At 38.2% G+C, this 19,590-nt stretch overlaps 1 protein-coding gene and 1 non-coding gene across 3 annotated transcripts in view; one reads left to right on the top strand and one right to left on the bottom strand.

Annotated features, from left to right (window-relative positions):
* Positions 1 to 19,590, bottom strand: part of LOC124592586 (arf-GAP domain and FG repeat-containing protein 1) — a 94,565-nt gene that overhangs the window by 16,213 nt on the left and 58,762 nt on the right. For both annotated transcript variants that reach the window (XM_047131849.1, XM_047131850.1), the window contains one exon: positions 259 to 399. In XM_047131849.1, the coding sequence (XP_046987805.1) occupies positions 259 to 399 (141 nt within the window). The remainder of the gene's footprint in view (positions 1 to 258; positions 400 to 19,590) is intronic.
* Trnas-uga lies at positions 18,401 to 18,475 on the top strand. The gene has a single exon. It is a non-coding gene; the product is annotated as a tRNA-Ser (tRNA).

A 19,590-nucleotide genomic window follows, 5' to 3' on the forward strand; every position in this document is an offset into this window, starting at 1 on the left:
CTGCCGCAAGACCAACATGGTACATGTGAATTAATTGAAACTTAAATGTTCAGTACCTCCCTCCCTCCCTCCCCCCTCTCCCCCTAAAAAAGAACTCCGAAGTTTAACACAGTTCCTCCTATCTGTTTCATCCAGTCATCCAGTTTTACATCTAGCTGACACTACTCTGCTTCAATCAGTTTGTTTTGGTAGGTTATCACTGATCTATCATTCTATCATATTTTTTCTCTTACATAATTTATGCTACTCACAACATACCAGTCACAATGCCAAACCCATGTTGTGGTTGTCTTCCATTTCCAAATGGATTTGCTTGAAAAGTGGCAGGCTGGCTGGAAGTGCTGGATAAACCATTTTCCCTTGATGCTGGCACCCAAGGATTCTGATTCATGCCAGTAACTGGTGATTTGACAAAAGACTATATCAGTAATTAACTATAAGATAAAATCAAATTTTATTGAAAGACAGAGTAGCAAATAATAAAATATTTGTATGTTATTTGGTACTGAACTTGTTATAAAATATAATAATAATAATAATACATTCCATCATTGCCTCACCTTCTATGGAAATAATTTAACACAGGTACCAGCTAAACTCTGCATTAAACATGAAGGGAGTGTAAATTCAAAATAATAAAACCTAAAAAGTGTCCGCCGTTGCTCATTAGAAAGTTTTGTTCCAGTTTTCTCAATGTTGTATGCATCTGTACTGTTACTATTAAGAATAAACAGATGTATAACTGCATAAAAATGCCAGTATGTTCATTACATTAATGGAAAATCCAGCATTGACTAAAATGTATTTACCAGGATAGTACTCATTCACCAAACAGAAAAGGCAACAAGCAGCAGACACAAATTTTGGACAAACTCCTCTTTAGTGTTGTGCAAATTTGCGCAGGGAGCACTTCACATAGGAATTTGACCAGGTCTAGATGGGTATAAATTCGTGTACACAGGGTTTCCAAGCTGAAGATTGGTCAAGACTGCCAGCCTTTTTATGACTGTGAACACTGAGCAAGCTTCCACAATGAGTTATGCCTGATGATGGCATACTGCATGTCTCTGGGAGCACACATCTTGATTTAAGCACTTGTCTTGAAAGGACTACACAAATATTTAAAAAAATGAATTTCCTAAAAATGAACTCCAAATTGATGGGACGGATGGTGTTTGTAGCAAAACAGTCACTAAGCCCATACCACATTCCACGGCAACGAAGCAGAACTACCAGTCTATGCAAGTACCAGTGTTACAAAACCTTGTGTGTCTGTGCTGAGTAAGTCTCAAGCAAAAGCATATGTTATTCGGAAAAAAAACACCCACCAACCAACCACTGAACCAGATTAAAGGTTTTCTCTCATGAATTTGAAAAAGATACTGAATTACAATAAGAGGAATTGGAAGTGTGCCAGAAAGATCCGAACTAAACCTAGTAAAATGGCTCACATGTGGAAGAAGCGGAACTCTTTAACACAGAAAATCTGTGCTGAGGGGTTACTGCATCCACAAAAAGGATGATCTGAGTATCATGAGGGTTTAGGAGGTGTAGTAAATTTTTGTAAGTGATGAATACACTTTCTCACATCTCCCTATCAACACTGTATTAGAAGCAGTATCTGTTATGGTGTGCATGCCATGCAGGGGACATTTTCTTTTATTTGCAACTGAATAATATGTTAAAAAGCGGGCTGGTTAATGACCTCTTCACAGAAATTCCTTTAACCACATGTTCTCTTTGGGGATTTTTATGCACACAAGGAGGTAGGTAGGTAGGTAGGTAAGGCTGAAAGTTGGAAGAAGGTTCACAGACAAATGGGGGAAGAGGTAGAGCTGAAGAATGTTTACATGACAAACAGGTAAATATGAGGGAAGGACTCATGGACTCTGCCAAATAAGATCTGTACATTAGTGTGTTCATCAGTATCAATAAAGGACAGAAAAATGCAAAAATGTATGAAATGAAGAAAGCAATAAGAGCTTACAGGAAACTGAATAAAGAAGTAAGAAGAGAAACAGAAGAAGCAAGATAAAGACGGACGACAGAAAAATATGAGGAAATAGAGAAAATGGAGAGAATGTATGAAATGGTGTACAGATTGGCTAATGAGAAAGTGGTAGTACAGTCCATTTAGAATCTTGGCCTCCCTTCTCACCTGTCTCCTTTCATCTATGTCCATTACTTTCCTTATCCAATACTTCTCCACTTCCTGATTCCCATTGCTTTGAGTCCTCTTCCATACCTTTGCCCCACCTTTTCCTAGGTCTTCCTCTTTTCCTTCTCCCCTTGAGCTTTAATATAAACACTTCCTTAACACTCTGAGCTACTAACATTCTCTGTACAAGATGATCCTTTTTTATTCTTCCTTGCTCGATTTTCGCTATAATATCAGTCTGTCCAAAAAGTGTTTGCAGTTCTTTGTCTGCTCTACTTCTCCAGCTTTCTTCCTCTCTCACAGCTCCAAATAACTTTCGCAAAATCTTCCTTTCCCATTTCAGTAACCAACCTTCTTCCTGTGAAGTCATCTTTCAGCTTTCTGATCCATTCAGTACTGTAGGTCTTGCTACCATTTCTTGAATTTCTGCTGCTGCCCTTCACTTTCTACTGTTATCAAGTCTAGATATTCAGATGCTTCAACTCTTTGATATTCTTTCCCATTTATTTTTATTGAAGCCTCTTCTCTATTCCTACCATGATTTCCCATCATATACTTTGCTTTGGCTGTATAAATATCCAGTCCTAATGTTCACGTATTCCTAACACAGCATTATTAACCTTTAAATCACTTACATTCCTTTGCAATTAATGCTACAGAATCGGTGTAAGCCACTACCTGGACCTGCTAATATAAATATTGTTCCCCCTGGCTTTGTTGGCATCTGCCAAATCACCTCCTCTAATGATAAGTTAGAGGGCATCACAAAGATCACATCTCCCTGTTGCAACCCCGCCCTATATGGAATTCTCCTGACAACTCCTGTTCTACACTTACCTTACATACTTGCTTTTATTGTCTCGCTAATTATAGTAGAATTCTAAAATTTTTCATAGTTTGGTGAACCTTACACCTGTCTATACTGTCATATGAACATTTAAGATCAATGTACAACTGATGAAGTTGCTTTTCATAATCATAAAATTTCTCTGTCACTCATCTCAATAAAAGAATGTGGTCCATTGCAGATCTATATCTCCTACATCCTATCTGATAATTTCCCAATATCCTTTCCACCCAGCATTTTACACAAGAAGCTAAAATCTTACCAAGCACTTTATATTTTGTATCCAAGAGAGTAATCCCATGGCAACGGCTGCACTCTGACTTATCACCTTTCTTATCTAATAGGCAGTTCTTAGGTATTTCTTTATCTATATTACCTTTATTAACTAACAACTGTCTGGGTATTTTCCCCAAACACTAATAATTAGGCCTCTATGCCGTCTGCTATTGCTACTTTATTCTTTTTTAAGTTTATAATTGCATTCTCAATTCCTCCGAGTCTGGTGGTTCGACTTTCTGTTCCTCTGCTTCTAATTCTGGTTTTTCCTCTTCCCTATTCAAAGCTTCCTCTCTGTTACCTCCCCCCTTCCCATTGAGTAATCCAATAAAATACTCTTTCCATCTTCCTAAAGATCCATATTTATCATTATGGAAGACTGCCCTCAGCTGGAATCCTCTCTTCACTTCCCTAGATCTTTCATGTCTCATTTTTGTCCCTCAGCTCATCTATCTGCTGTATCTTCCTCCTATCTACAGCTTTTCTTCACCCTGCTCTTCTCTCTATATTCTTCCACTGCTAGTCTTTTTTTCAATTGCAGCATTCTCTGCCTCATTAAATTTCTCTCTTTGGTTATCAGTGAATACTTCTTGTTGAACCATGTAAGTGTACTACTTCTAAGACTACACTGTAGCTTTTTTCAGTATCTTCCATTTAGTTTTCACACCCCCTTCCTTCTCTACATTGTTTGCCTTGAAAACTCTTCTAATTTCTTCTTATATTCCTCCTGCTTTTATTTAATTTAAAGACTTCCTATATTGCGTTTCACTTTTCTCCCTATTCTTTTTGTTTCTTGCTAGATCTACCTTCTTCTGTCTATATCTAATCCGCACTACGTAATGCTCTGTGTCTTTATGCACCCCTATACAGCTACTAACTTCCACCCATCTGCATTGCACCTTTTATCTATAATTAAATTGCCTATTTGGTTTCTTGAAACTCCATCTGGTGATGCCCAACTGTACTTCTAATATCTTTCCTTGGATGCCAAGTGCTTTTATCATCATCTCCTTCCCACTGGTGAATTCTATCAGACTTAGTCGATTATCATTGCTGACTTCATGCAGGCTTTCTTTTCCTATTATGTTTCTATACACTTGTTTTTATGGTAATTACTTGCCAACTATTGTGTTTCTCCTTATAATTTCACAGTCTTCTTAAGTGAATTCTCCTCCTGCACAACACAGCTAGGGCTATTTGGTAGTTCCAAAATGTACTTAGAGCCATAATCTATGTCATGTAGCAAAACACTGAAGCATGGACAGAATGGTTTCCTCCTCCTGTGGAGGAGAAAATGAAGAAATAAGAATCACAACAAGGAACACGAGCCAGACATTTGTGTCCCATGCAGAAGCAGGAACAAGCAATGCAGCATCGGAAAGTGCACAAGCTGAGCTTTAGATGTTGTTGGTCACGCAAGTAAAGTGAATCAACAGTGGCAAAAGGCTGAATTGTTGCTTCTCAGAGATGACCGCATTTGGCTTGCACCGAAATGTCAACACAACATTCTTCAATAGCCAGAATTAGCACAATATAAAGGGTAGCACAAGTAAATGTCACGAGAAGTGCACTGGTGGTGATAAAGCTGTGTACAATAATTGATGAGAGGAATATTTTTCTTTTGAGCATGCAAGACCCATACACAAGATCTGGTAAAATTCCTCAAAATGCCACTAACATCACAGGTGATAAAACCGCACATCAGTGAAAATGCAAACTGCATGAAACATGAAGATTGTCAGTTCCACTGTCCTGATAATAAATACCAAGAAGAAAATTGAAACTTAGCTCTAGTGTAAGTCCATAAAAGAAGACAGAAGAAATTTACTACCAGCAAACACATACCTTTCAGACCCTCTGGCTACAATTGTGTACATTAACTATTACTGTGTCTTTGTTGCAACAGAAGTATTTTTTTCCCAGTGGGAACATGAAGTATACATTTGTGTATGTTCAACCTTTTCATAATGCACAGTTGCTGCCAACTGTTGGGCATCACTATGGAAATATTAGCAAGCTGATGTCGCAGTGCACAGCAGCTTGTGACCACCACGATACACAGATGTGGTTGGTTCACTACACTCCACTGTCTAACTGAATATTATTATTTTGCATGTTAATAACTGAATGATAATTTTACTACTTATTACAGTAGAGAATATTTAATAGTTACTTATTTTAGTCCACAAAGTGAAGCCAAATGCACAAAGTTTGTTTTGAAAATGGGTACACACTTTTGTATAAATCTTTATTACATCACCACATAAAAAAAATTTCCCTCTTTCAGGAAAAATTCAGGTCTGAAAGGGATATAACTGTTGCATATGAAAAGGATAAAACAATACAGTAATAATATTATTCAATACTTAGGTCATACAAGTTCAATACCCTACTTGGGGTAATGTTATAGGTGGTAGTGATTGTAATTTTGACCTTATGTTTTTCTCAAAGGAATTCTGACATAGCTTTTATTAAGGAAATAAACCAAGCCTATAAGAACTTGCAGAAAAAATTCCCACAGTCAAAAAAGTCTAATAGGGTATCTTTGTAGGCTCATAGATTCAAATACTTTTCATAGACAAGTAATTTGATAAAATGTTTCATGGTGATGAGAGGGCTACCTCGGAAAGTTTTAAAAATATGTTCAGTTTCTTATGAAATAAGAGAGCACAAATTTACTAGGACATTACATGTGAACTGAAACTTCCTGGCAGATTAAAACTGTGTGCCGTACCGAGACTTGAACTCGGGACCTTCACCTTTCGCGGGCAAGTTCTCTACCATCTGAGCTACCCAAGCATGACTCATGCCCCGTCCTCACAGCTTTACTTCTTCCACAGTTTTAATCTGCCAGGAAGTTTCATATCAGCACACACTCCACTGCAAAGTGAATTTCATTCTGCATGTGAACTGTTGTCATGTTATGAAAAACTGGGTTGCAATATGGCTTTGGGGGGAGGGGGGGGGGGGGAACTTTCTTTATGTCCACGTCAACTTCCTCCCTAAAAATTTGGAGCTGTTTCTGATGAACCTGGCAAGTGATTTCAGCTCGCTACAGCAGCCACGAAGAAGAGGTAGCCAAGTAAGTGGACTTCTGTTATTTTGGTGGGCTACAGCTGGATTATTGCTAGAGATGCTCCAGATGTAACTTTTAAGCGACAAGCCAAGTGAAAAAGTGAAGCCAATTTATAGTTTGATAAAAAATTATTCAAAATGTGAGATAAGAACCCTGATGACTGAAAAGCATTTGTTTTACTGAATATTATGTGCTCTAGCAGGACTAACATGTTTTTATTCGTTATAAAGCAATGGACTATTTATGTATGTTCAACAATATCTATTAGAAACCGTGCTTTTGTGATTTGATGTTTATTGAATTTTATCACTGGAAGTTATTTCATGTTATTCGAGTGACTTTTAATCTTGGGAATTCAGAATTATTTACAAACCTCTTACACTAAATGTTCCACCTTGAATACATATAACAGTTTGTTTCTGTGGTCATTATCCACAGTGAGTAGACAAATCTTCGTTTTGTACAACTGAATGCCTTTTTCTTGCTGCAATTTGTATTTATTTATGGTCCAGATTCATTCCGTCTTTTGCATAAAGGCATCTTCAAGTTGATTTAATCTAGGGTAATACAGAGTTGTTTTTGTGTGTGATACTTGCAGTTTAAAAAACAGTTCACATCATAATTTTTACATTCATTTATTACTACTAACAGTCACTCATTTTTCACGCCGAAATAAGCACCTCACAATTTTCGTATGAAAATCTGCAGTTAAGTGCCAGACCAGAAGTGGTGTACAACAACAGTTAGCTTACAAAATATGAAAACTACAAAACAAAGTGACTTTGACATGAAAATTTGTGTATGTTTTATAAATGAAGTGATAGTGCAGCCGGTTACCTATGACTGGATGGGAGGAAATGGAGGTTTTGGCTAGAAAAACAAATAACTGTAAACAGTACTTCATTAAGGAAAAAATTATAATAAACTAGTTTTTCGGCAAGTATTGCATACAAAACAAAACTGTATTATCCCAGATTACATCCACCGAAGGTGCTTTAAAATTGAAAGTCGAAAAGCATCTCTAACACAAATAAATATAGAAAAATTTGTTTCAATTTATAAAACCTATATTTGAATAAAAATGTTAGTGTATTTCTGAAGCTGGAGCTAAGTATTTATTTGAAGGAATGTTTTGTAGAAATACAAAATTTAAGTATTTTATATATTTTCAATGTAAATTTGTAGCATAGTGTAATGTAGGGAAAGCTTCCCAATGTGGAAATTATACTTCTGATGAACGATAATAGTTATTGTTAAAACAGAGCAACTATGTGATGCTCATGGCGTATTCACAGAAATATACGGTGGGGTGTAATCAGGCATATAATCACAAAAATCCATTTTCAATAGTGTCTTGGCATTCAGCCATACCCTATGAGGTATTCACCAAGGCTGCAACTGCCAGATTCTACCCTATGATGCAACAAGGAAATAGATGTTAGAAGGTTGGAAGATACTATTCACAGATTTCATCTGCAAATAATAAAATACAGCTGGAAATACTTTCACCTTCTGTAGTATTACTGGATGGCGGAGTAACAATGCCAGTATACAGACGCATGGCTACAAAAACCAAATCATAGGTGTCAAATTATTGGACAAAATCACTACAATAGCTACTGAAAAAACACCATACATATGGTGTCAAAAGAGGAAAATGGAGGGCACTATGAGCAGCACTAAGGTTATCAACTTTACAGGAAACTGAATATGATGTGGATGGACAAAGTCTTGAACTTATGAAAGGGATTGCTGCAGGCTCAAAGAAAAGCAAAGGCAATAACAAAGCAATTCTTGGATTAGTGCATTAATTAACTTAAAAAGCAAGGCACAGATAACAAACAATTCAGGTACTTGCACAAGTACAGAGGTAAAAATCAATATAAAGGGGAGGGAGGGGGGGTGGGGGGACACAACCCACAGGGAACAAACATTTAGGTACTCCATACACAGTAATAATGATGAAAATTAAGTCACCCATTGTCGTGTCCACTCTGAGAACAGTAGATGGGCTCGTAGCACCGGACTGGCAGAACAATGCAGACTATCCTAATGAAAACAGTGTTTCCCGATGACTCAGAGTAAAAATGGGAGAAAAATAAAACATTAATGAAGTGAAGATTGTTTAAAAAGGTGACAGTAGTTTTGCCCTTTGTGTAAGAGGAAGCAAGAATGGCTATCATGTACTTATAAAAGTGAAAGTACCCGGACTAAATGAGATAAAAGTAGTACTTTTACACAACAAAGCAAGAAATCACTCTTACCTGACAAAGCTATTAAATAAGTGTGTACTGCAATGTCAAATCCAGCAAATGTGGAAGAAATGAAAGCAGCAATTCTAAAGAAAGAGGACAGTGAAGAACTACTGTAGCCAAAGATACGCCTTCCTATATATATTGCAAAATGTGGTGAGCATAACATAATAAAAACTGGATCTAGTGAACAACAAAACAACACAGTACACTCATATGGAGATAGCATTTGTGACCATATTTCAGCTATAGCTGTCATTCATTCTTTACTACTAGACCTATAACAGTAAACTACCATTTCTTTACAGAATCTATGGGAAACAGGTTCAAACTTCTGATTACTTTACAAGTGAATTAATGTGTGAAACATTGATATTAAGCACATAAGTGAGAAAAAATTTAGCAAACATTCAATTTTAAAAAGTTTCCAGAATGAGATTTTCACTCTGCAGCGGAGTGTGCACTGATATGAAACTTCCTGGCAGATTTTAAAAAGTTTCTTGGAAGTCGCTCGCTGCTCTCATTAGGAAACACAGGATGAATAAAATCTGGGTAATTTAACTCTGTTTTAAGCAAATGCTAGTTTTTCATGCATTGAAGTGCTATAACTTCGTATCTCCTGATTGGATAATGATAATTTTGAAGTGTATTCAGTGATATATGTGAATACTGTCTGCAAACTGTGTTGCGAATAAGAGGTGGTAATAATAAAGTAATACATTTTAATGTCATGCCTAATGCTGAGTTTTCACTACATGAACAGCAAAAATGTAATAGGTGATAAACTTTTTTTTCCTTTGATCATTTTGTGGGGTGAATGAGAAAAAGTTTTGTGAAGATTTGAAATTGTGTGTAAACTTTATTGCAAGTGACTAAATACTCTCATTCCTAGAGACTGGATGAATGCAGTCAGTTATGCCACCTCATACACACAGTTTCTAATTGCAATACTTGTCTAATCATGTTAAACTTTTAACATATGATTATCTCTCCTAATGAGTACATTATGACAGTATTTTATATTTGGTCAGTAATTACACAAAATATCGAATTATTGTTGTCCCTACGCAACAGGTACCTGGTTCCAAAATAATGTTTTAGTAATCCAGACGTAGATGGCTATGGCTAGTGTAGTGAAGATCATGAGACTGCTGTTCCTCAGTTAGCCCAAAGTCTAACAAGGAGACAGCACGACCGTGGGGTCGGGGATTTGTCCGCAATTTTGTGTGGTGAAAGAGGACCCCTAACACCTCACGTGGTTAAAATATTAGGACGCACTACTTGGAAAATCCCGAGAAAAATCGATCCAAAGTTTCTTAGGTGCCTTATGAGTATAAAATGTTAGTCCACTGCCGAGCCGCCGCCTGGGCTACATGGTTAGCGCTCGGATCATTACGCCCAAGGTCTCGGGTTCGATTCCTCTTCCAGCACTTTTTTTCCTTCTTCTATTGCTTGCAAAATTGCAGCGCATTGTCACAGGAGAATCGTGAAATTAATTCTCGGGAAGATTGTATAAAAATTAATTCTATAATTCACCATCAATTATTGTCACCAATATTCCGAGACATGATTCAATGCCTGGTTTGCCTCAAAACTGTCAGAAATTCTAAACATTTTCATAAATGTTAATGGGGCATGTTTTTGTACAGATTTATTGCAAATGCCCTGTGATTGTAAAAAATTCGCTTTTATATGTTGCGATAGATGTCGCAAAAATTATTGCTTTGTTTGTTTTTACGATAATTACCACTGCGGTTCTTGTTTATAATTATTATATGTATAAAAATTGAATGTTTTCCAATCGACTTTGTTATTCTGATTAAAAAGGCAATGTTTCTCCTCATATACTTGACAATGAAAAATGGAAAACCCACCGCCATGAATTGTGTTGTTGGACAAAAAGAAAATAATTTTTATTCAATAATGGAACTAATTTGCTAAAGATAATGTAAGTTTGGGAAACTTTCTGAATAACTGGTGGAATAACCAAAGAAAATGAAACAGAAGAAAAAAAAAAGTGTCAGAGGGGGAATCGAACATGAGACCTCTGGCATAAGAATCCGAGCCCTAAACACCTAGGCCAGACGGCGGCTCGGCAGTGTACTAACATTTTATACTCATAAGGCACCTAAGAAACTTTGGATCGATTTTTCCCTAGATTTTCCGGGTAGTGCGTCCTAATATTTTAAACATGTGAGGTGTTAGGGGTCCTCTTTCACCACACAAAAGGGGAACGGACGGGAGGATGTGGGTTTTGGGGAGGAGGGTGGGGAGTCGTTCCAGTCCCGGGGGTGGAGGGACTTGCCTTGGGGGGAGGAGAGGGACGGGTGTGCACTCACGCGCACGCGCATATCCATCCACACATGTGCGGACGCAGGCAGACATATTTAAAGACCAAATATGTCTGCTTGTGTCTGTATATGTGTGGATGGATGTGTGTGTGTGTGCGCGCGCGAGTGTGTACCCGTCTTTTTTTTTTTTCCCCCCCATAAGGTGGGTCTTTCCGCTCCCGGGATTGGAATGACTCCTTACCCTCTCCCTTAAAACCCACATCCTTTCGTCTTTCCCTCTCCTTCCCTCTTTCCTGATGAGGCAACAGTTTGTTGCGAAAGCTTGAATTTTGTGTGTATGTTTGTGTTTGTTTGTGAGTCTATCGACCTGCCAGCGCTTTCGTTCGGTAAGTCACCTCATCTTTGTTTTTATATAATTTTTCCCACGTGGAATGTTTCCTTCTATATATATACATATAAGCAAACACTGAAATGTTCTATTATGTGGAGCAACTATTTCGAATATCAGTATGCAGGGAAAGAGTACACGAGCTAGTTCACTGCACAGATAATTTGCATTTTCTTTCCAAGAGAGCTTTCGGTCTACGGACAGTCCAAGTAGTTTCACTGTTTTATTTTCATTTTTGATCACATTTAGATTAAAAATGATTCCTTCTGCTTTTGTTTGGTTTATGCACAGCTGATTGTTACGACACCAGTGCTTCGTTATTTGCGTTATTTCTCTGTTGTTGACTAATACACTTTGTAAATTCTCACCTGTGGTTATTAATGTCATGTAATGTCATCAGCATACAGTATATTCTTATGTGGCATATAATTTGAAAGGTCATTAATGTAGACAATAAACAGGAAGGGTCCAAGAACACAGCAATGGGGTATTTCTCTTTTTATTTGGAGTATTGCTGATCTCTGCTTATTTGCATACACAAGCTATAACCTATTGCTTAAATAAGATTTGAATAAACTGAGTGATTTACATTCTATGCCATAATATTTTAACTTTTGATGATTGTGTTATACGACATTGAGTTAGATGTTGTTGTTGTTGTTGTTGTTGTTGTTGTTGTCTTCAGTCCTGAGACTGGTTCAATGCAGCTCTCCAAGCTACACTATCCTGTGCAAGCTTCTTCATCTCCCAGTACTTACTGCAACCTACATCCTTCTGAGTCTGCTTAGTGTATTCATCTCTTGGTCTCCCTCTACGATTTTTACCCTCCACGCTGCCCTCCAATGCTAAATTTGTGATCCCTTGATGCCTCAGAACATGTCCTACCAACCAGTCCCTTCTTCTTGTCAAGTTGTGCCACAAACTCCTCTCCTCCCCAATTCTATTCAATACCTCCTCATTAGTTCTGTGATCTACCCATCTAATCTTCAGCATTCTTCTGTAGCACAACATTTAGATACTCTGCTTGAATCTGTAAGTGTTCCAGATATAGATATCCTTTTTTTTCATACCCTTCATACATTATTCGTCGAAGCTTCAACTGCTTTTACAGTAGATAGATGAGACCTGATACCGAACTGTTGCTCATTTAAAATGATGTTGCTTTCAACATAGTTGTACATATGTTTATGCATATAATTTTCTATTATCTTGGATATGATTGGTACTATTGAACAGGTCTGTAGTTATTTGGGAGGTTTTTATCACCTTATTTTTATACATAGGTAAAGTAAGTGTGAGCTCAAGACATTCTGGGAAAATTCAGTCATCTATTACTGTGTTAGATAGTGAAAGAAGTTTCATTTTGAATTTCTTTACTATTCACTTTATGATGAAACTACAGAGTCCAAAGCAATATTTTGTTTTGGGATTGCTTTGTTTATGTACTAATTTAATTTATGGATGTCATTTAAAGTGATTAGGGTCCACATAAGTTTCTCACTTGTTTGTTTTGCGTCAGTTAACAGGGCTTCTGCACTTAATGTAGAATTATAGATTGTAATGGTAGTGTTGGCAAAATTTACAAAATATTCATTGAGTGTATCAAAGTCAACAGGGATACAGTTTTACTTTTTAATTTTTACGAGACTTCTCTTTTAGAATTAATAGTAGTATCCTGAGTTTGTTAAGTTGTGGAGTAAACCACTTGTTGGTATGTATGATACTGCTTATGTGTAATATCAGTACATCTTTTGGCTACAGTGGGGCACATCTTTTCTACTATGTGCTTAATCTCTGTCAGGGAACTGGAAAAGAATTTGTCAATACTTTTGCTATTATACATTATACAAGACCAATCTATTTCCTTTAACTGGTCTGTCATATTGTTTACACTGGATTCTCGGAGTAGTCTATGTCAATTTTCAATTTGAAGCCATAGCCCTGCATGGTCTGATATTCCTAATTCTGTGACATTACAGTCAAGGAAGTCTTTGTGCGTATTACTAATTATAGTCTAAAAACAAAGAAGATGTGACTTACCAAATGAAAGCGCTGGCAGGTTGATAGACAAACAAACAAACACAAACATACACACAAAATTCAAGCTTTCGCAACCAACGGTTGCGTGATCAGGAACGAGGGAAGGAGAGGGAAAGACGAAAGGATGTGGATTTTAAGGGAGAGGGTAAGGAGTCATTCCAATCCCGGGAGCGGAAAGACCTACCTTAGGTGGAAAACAGGAAAGGTATACACTCGCATACACACACATATCCATCTGCACATACACAGACACAAGCAGACATTTGTAAAACCGTTGGTTGCGAAAGCTTGAATTTTGTGTGTATGTTTGTGTGTCTATCAACCTGCCAGCGCTTTTGTTTGGTAAGTCACATCATCTTTGTTTTTAGATATATTTTCCCATGTGGAATGTTTCCCTCTATTATATCCATATCATTAATATGAACCCAACAATTACTAATTATACGTTATCAAGACACGAAAACAGTCTGGTGGGCTTTTGATTGAGATAATAGTGGTTTAATGACTCCAAAGAATTAACCATATGAATCACATTTTTTTCTCTTTGTCCTTATATCTGTGTTAGTTAGTCTTGCCTACAATTATAATTTTGTACTGTTTATATTTGGTCAATTGCAATATTAAAGTATTAATTTTTTCTATAAATACTATCTTATTAGAGCTTGGAGTTTGGCAAACAGACAATTACAACATTTTAATGTGCATTATAATTACAGCTACTTCAAATATGCCTTCAAGGCATATTCTTCTAAGGTCAATGATTGAGAATGTAAATCACTATTGCTTTTCATGCAGATTGAGACCCTGCCATGTGACATGCTCTTTCTGCAGTAGCTTGTTTCTAGCAAGTATCCAAGTGGAAAACAAATGTCTATTACGAACTCTTTCAAACAGTGTTCACTAATACATGACACCCTACAGTTTGCTATATCAAACCAGTTTTGCAGTTCGTTGACTGTACCTCTAAGTGATTGTACATTTATATGAAGGAGAATACTGTTTTAGTACAGAATGGTATTTTAGTTTCACTGGGTCTTGCAAGTTCATTTATTTTCACTGAGGGATTTAAAGCAGTAAAATTAACTGCATGAACTAGTCTGCTGTAGTTTCCTCTTAATGTGGTTTCTACCTTTCCTTCGCTTGTATGTCATTTTCCCTAAAAAACGTGGTACTATAAAAAGCATGGAAAGACTATCCTTTAAAATGAGATTGTTTCATTTGCGAATTTATTTATAATCCTGTTTATCTCCCAACCTCTTTCCTTAGTAATTCAGATGCTCACCATGTTCAGTAGACAGAATTTTCTCTAGTTAACTAATATCTGCTACCTTGCATTTTGTGTATGTGGAGCACAGTTGTCTGATTTTAAGGTTGGTTTTACGGATCTCTCTGTTAACACACAAACTAAAGATCAGGTCACATGTTTTTCATTTTATGTAAATCTAAAAAATTCTTCAAACCTGTTGTACAATTTTTGGCTTTATTATGTGCCACACCATTTGCACCAGTCACACGAACAACAAAATCGTTGTTGTTCAGTACACGCTTATGTTCCAAGATACCTTCAATTACATTTTTTTGTTCTTGTGTCAGGTTTTACAGTGCCAGCTGCATGAAAGTCCATATTCACATCTTCCGCAGTTGTCTGCTTGAAACAGCACATTGCACTTCTTTGTCTGCTGTTTATGTTTTCTGTTGACTTTCCTTTTACAACTTACCATTTTGTAACCTTCACACTGGCTGGAATATTTGTTTTCAATGTTTAAACAGTCACTGCTGCTTTCTGATAACACGCTTAACCTTTTTGTGCACATGAGATTTGTTATATAAAACTAATTTTGTTGAGAGTGTGGCACTTTCTTAGCCACTTTGTTAGTCATTTCTTGAGAAATAGGAAGAGAGTTTTGAGTTGTTTACACATTTTTGGCCGTTATTTACAACGGGAAGAATGTTTTGATTATTTACGCACTTAAGGCAATTTTTCTCCACTAGCACACTGTAACCACTTGAGTTTCATATCCTCTGTTGTTTTCTGTATCACTTTTGCACCTGGTAACCTGATTGGAATACTGCTTGAAGCTGATGTTTGTAACTCTCAGTTTTCGATTCTAAGATTAGTGATTTCTCATCTCAGAATAACAGCAACTGCTATTCAACAGCTATTCAAATATTCATTTAACTTCTCAATTTCACCTTTACACTAATTGCAATCACCATTTTTTACTATATAACTATAATTTCTAGTCATATTAATATTACTTGCATCTACATTTGCCAATATTAATATTACTTGCATCTACATTTGCCACCATCTTGCTGTCTTTCTACATGTATAATTAAGTCAGTGAAGGTTTGAGGAGGCAACTAAAAATAATGTCTGACAAGACTGTATGCATTTTTTCAAACAAAGTTGTAAAATACACATAAGCCCATAGTAAACCTGAATGGAAAAATCATCACTAGGAACAAAGTGTACTGATACCTTGGCAGTGAGCCGTACAAAAAACAAAACTTTCTTGACAATATATCTAAAACATGTTAGAAAGAGGTCAGATCTCATGAAAAAAATTGTTAATATCAGTGTCGATAACTTCTGGTTACCATTACATTAGTTTAGAAAATGCAAGGTCTGTTCAAAAAAATTCGAGAACTTTGTCCACAAAATTTTTCTATTCTTCTCTTTTATTTACTGTATACGGTCTCCTTTGAAACACTCTCCTCCGCAACTGATACACCACTCCAAATGCCTTTTCCATTTCTAGAAGTAGTCTTGGTATGTGCGAAGCACCGTCTGTGAACTTACTTTCATCTCACTGATTGTTACAAATCGTTGTCCTTTCAACGGGGTTTTCAACTTTGGAAAAAACTGTGTGCAGGGGCCAGGTCTGGAGAGTAAAGAGGATGAGGCAGTACAGTGATTTCATTTTTTGTGCAATGGTCACACACCAACGAGGACAAATATGCGGATGCATTATCGTGATGCAAATCATAAATTGTCTCGCCATATTTCAGGCCGTTTCTTTCTCACATTTTCTCACAAATGCCACAACACATTCTGACGGTAACCATCAATTAACAGTTTGGCCCCGTGGCACAAATTCATGATGAACTAATCCTTCACAGTCAGAGGAAACTATCAGCATGGTTTTGACATTTGACCTGACCTGATGAGTGTTTTTTGGTCTTTGAGAACCTTTCCCAACACATAGTGGAGACAACCTTGGTCTCAACATCATAACAGTAGAATTATATCTCACCACCAGTTATGATTCTCTTGAGGAACATCTCATTGTCATTTGCGCGATCCAAAAATTCTTCGCAGAGAGCCGTGTGAAGTGGCACTGGGGCAGTAAGAACAGTGGCAAGAACATAAACACAGACACCGCCAGACACCCTGTCGTATTCTACGCGGTTCTTATAGTAACCCCGGTAGCCACAGAGGGAGGGGGTCCGCCGAACAGGAAACCAGGATCCTGTAGGGCCAGACAAGTGGAAGGGAAGCAGCACAAAAGCAGTTTCAACTCAGCAAGGTGGTGGAAAAAACCACGGCAATTCCATTGAAGGATAATGGTATCGGACTGTGAAGGCATGAAAGAACCGGGGGGAGGGGGGATAGGTCACACCTAAGAAGCGCTCACCGCCACCAATTTCGAAGTACCCTGATCAACTTCCATAGGAGCTGCGGGTCGAGAAACATCCAGCCCCTGAGTGGACGCTAGATGCTCCACATCATCTTCAGGTGCAGTGGTGAACTCCTTTTCTGTCTCTATGTCCTTCTCCTTTTTCTTTTTGGTAGGATCCCGTTTGTCCTTCGGTTTATCAGGCTGAGTGGGTTTTTCCAACCCAGTCTCATGCACCGTGGAAGACCTGGAAGCCCTACAGCCCTCAGGTGGTGGCTTTTTCAGCCACTGGCTGACATCTGGAGGGGCAGTAACCATGGAAGGGAGGGCATCAAGCGATCCCTTCTGCGCGAGGGGAGCTGGAGGAGGCGGGCACTTCTCCGGTGCAGAGGTGGGGACTGAAGTCCCCAAGAAGGATGGGTTGTTACTCCCGATGTTGAAAACAGGGGAGCAACGGAAGAGGGTGTTCCCCTAACTACCAGGGGGGCAAGAATAGACGGCCGAGCTGGAGGGCCAACAAAAAGCGGCTGAGCTTGGGGGCTCATCGCCAGGGATGGCGACATCGAAGCTGTTGCAGCATATGTCGATGAAATGCGCACAGGGTGAAGTCAATCGTACTTGTGTTTAGCCTCTGTGTAAGTGAGCCTGTCCAAGGTCTTATACTCCATAATCTTCCATTGTTTTTCATAAGCCATGCAGTCTGACGAGCAAGGTGGTTTCTGTGCGCAGTTAACACAAACAGGGGGCGGCGAACATGAGACATTGAGGTGAGAGGCACGTCCACAATCCCGACAGGTAGGGTTGGCGTCACATCTCAATGACATATGTCCAAACCTCCAGCACTTAAAGCAGCGCATGGGAGGAGGGATGTAAGGCTTAACATCATATCGATATATCACCACCTTGACCTTCTCGGGCAGGGTGTCACCCTCGAAAGCCAAGATGAAGGCACCGGTGGAGACCCTACTATCTTTAGGTCCCCTGAAGACACATCGTACAAAGTGGACACCGCAGCATTCCAGATTTGCACGGAGCTCGTCGTCAGAGTGCAACAACAGGTCACGATCAAAAATAAATCCCTGAACCATATTGAGGCTCTTATGAGGCGTAATGGAGACTGCAACATCACCGAGCTTGTCACAAGCAAGCAATGCCCAAGACTGTGCTGGGGATGATGTCTGTATGAGGACTGCTCTAGATCTGATTTTAGACATGCCATCAACTTCTCCAAACTTGTCCTCTAAATTTTCCACAAAAAACTGAGGCTTTGTGGTCAGAAATGAGTCCCCATCTGTTTGGCTGCAAACTAGAAATCAAGGAGAATGTCTCTGCAATATCCTTTCTTTCAGGAGTGCTAGTTCTGCAAGGTTCGCAGGAGAGCTTCTGTAAATTTTGGAAGGTAGGAGACGAGATACTGGCAGAAGTAAAGCTGTGAGGGCAGGGCGTGGTTCGTGCTTGGGTAGCTCAGTTGGTAGAGCACTTGCCCGTGAAAGGCAAAGGTCCCGAGTTCGAGTCTCGGTCCGGCACACAGTTTTAATCTGCCAGGAAGTTTCAATCCTAATGCTGGTTTGGTGCAGTCCTTCCTTGTCGCCTCCTAGCTAACCTCTCCATTTCAACTTAAGTGCTGATCATAACTGACAATCTGCCTTATTCGACACATCTAGGCCTGCACTGCAGGTCTTACCCTCTAGCATCGCCCCAATTGTGGTTTTAAGCAATGACACGTGTTGTTATATGTGCTCAAATATTCTTTTCATTTTATTATGTTCTTTGCTAGACTTTTTCTCACAGGGTCGTTGCAGAATATTTTTATTCCTTATTTGATCAAACCACCTGATCTTCAACATTCTTCTGTTACATCACAAATGTAACATAGCAGTGAGTGGTGCTCTCTTAAAAGGGTGGCGAGTGAGACTGACCACAAATTATACCATCTTCTGGCAATAACTGAACAATAATCCCTGGTGGAAGAGTTGTATTATCCTTTTTTGCTGCCATTTAGCATTTTCAAGACAGATGTTTTCAGTAATCCAAACAGCCAAAACTATAAAAGGAAAATGAATAAGATATTACACTAAACTATGGGGTGTATTTGTCAAAATTTCATGGGATATAGATTTACGTAGGAGTATCTATATGAGGACACAAACGTAAATATATTTTAGCTATTAATTCAATTATACTAATATAATTCACAGGACCATGTGCTTATTATTTCTATATTTCCTTGCTCACTGTTCACGTGCTGGTGTTAGGAGGGGAGACAGGTCTACTATCAGTCCTTGCAGATTATGCACCTTGTCTCCAGTCTGCACCCACGTCCGTGTTCATTCGATGTACGGTTACCTCACAGGCCTAGTGAGTACAGTGCACATTCCACACAATTACTTCATTTCTTTCTTTCTATCAGCATTTTTTTCTTGTCAGAGATATGTTCCATACATGAGGTAATATTCATGTATTTCTTCAACGATGAACGTAGCTGGTGGTCACATTAATATGGCTTAACTGTGTAGATGCAAATGTAATTTTTTAATAAAAACCCATAGAATGGCTTCAACAGAACAGGGTCAGCAACAATACTATATGCGAGCAGCTGTGATTGAAAGAGTAAGACAAATGAATCTTGCAAATTTGCAAAC

The sequence above is a fragment of the Schistocerca americana genome, chromosome 2 (assembly GCF_021461395.2).
Source record: "Schistocerca americana isolate TAMUIC-IGC-003095 chromosome 2, iqSchAmer2.1, whole genome shotgun sequence".
Classification (NCBI taxonomy): Eukaryota; Metazoa; Arthropoda; class Insecta; order Orthoptera; family Acrididae; genus Schistocerca; species Schistocerca americana.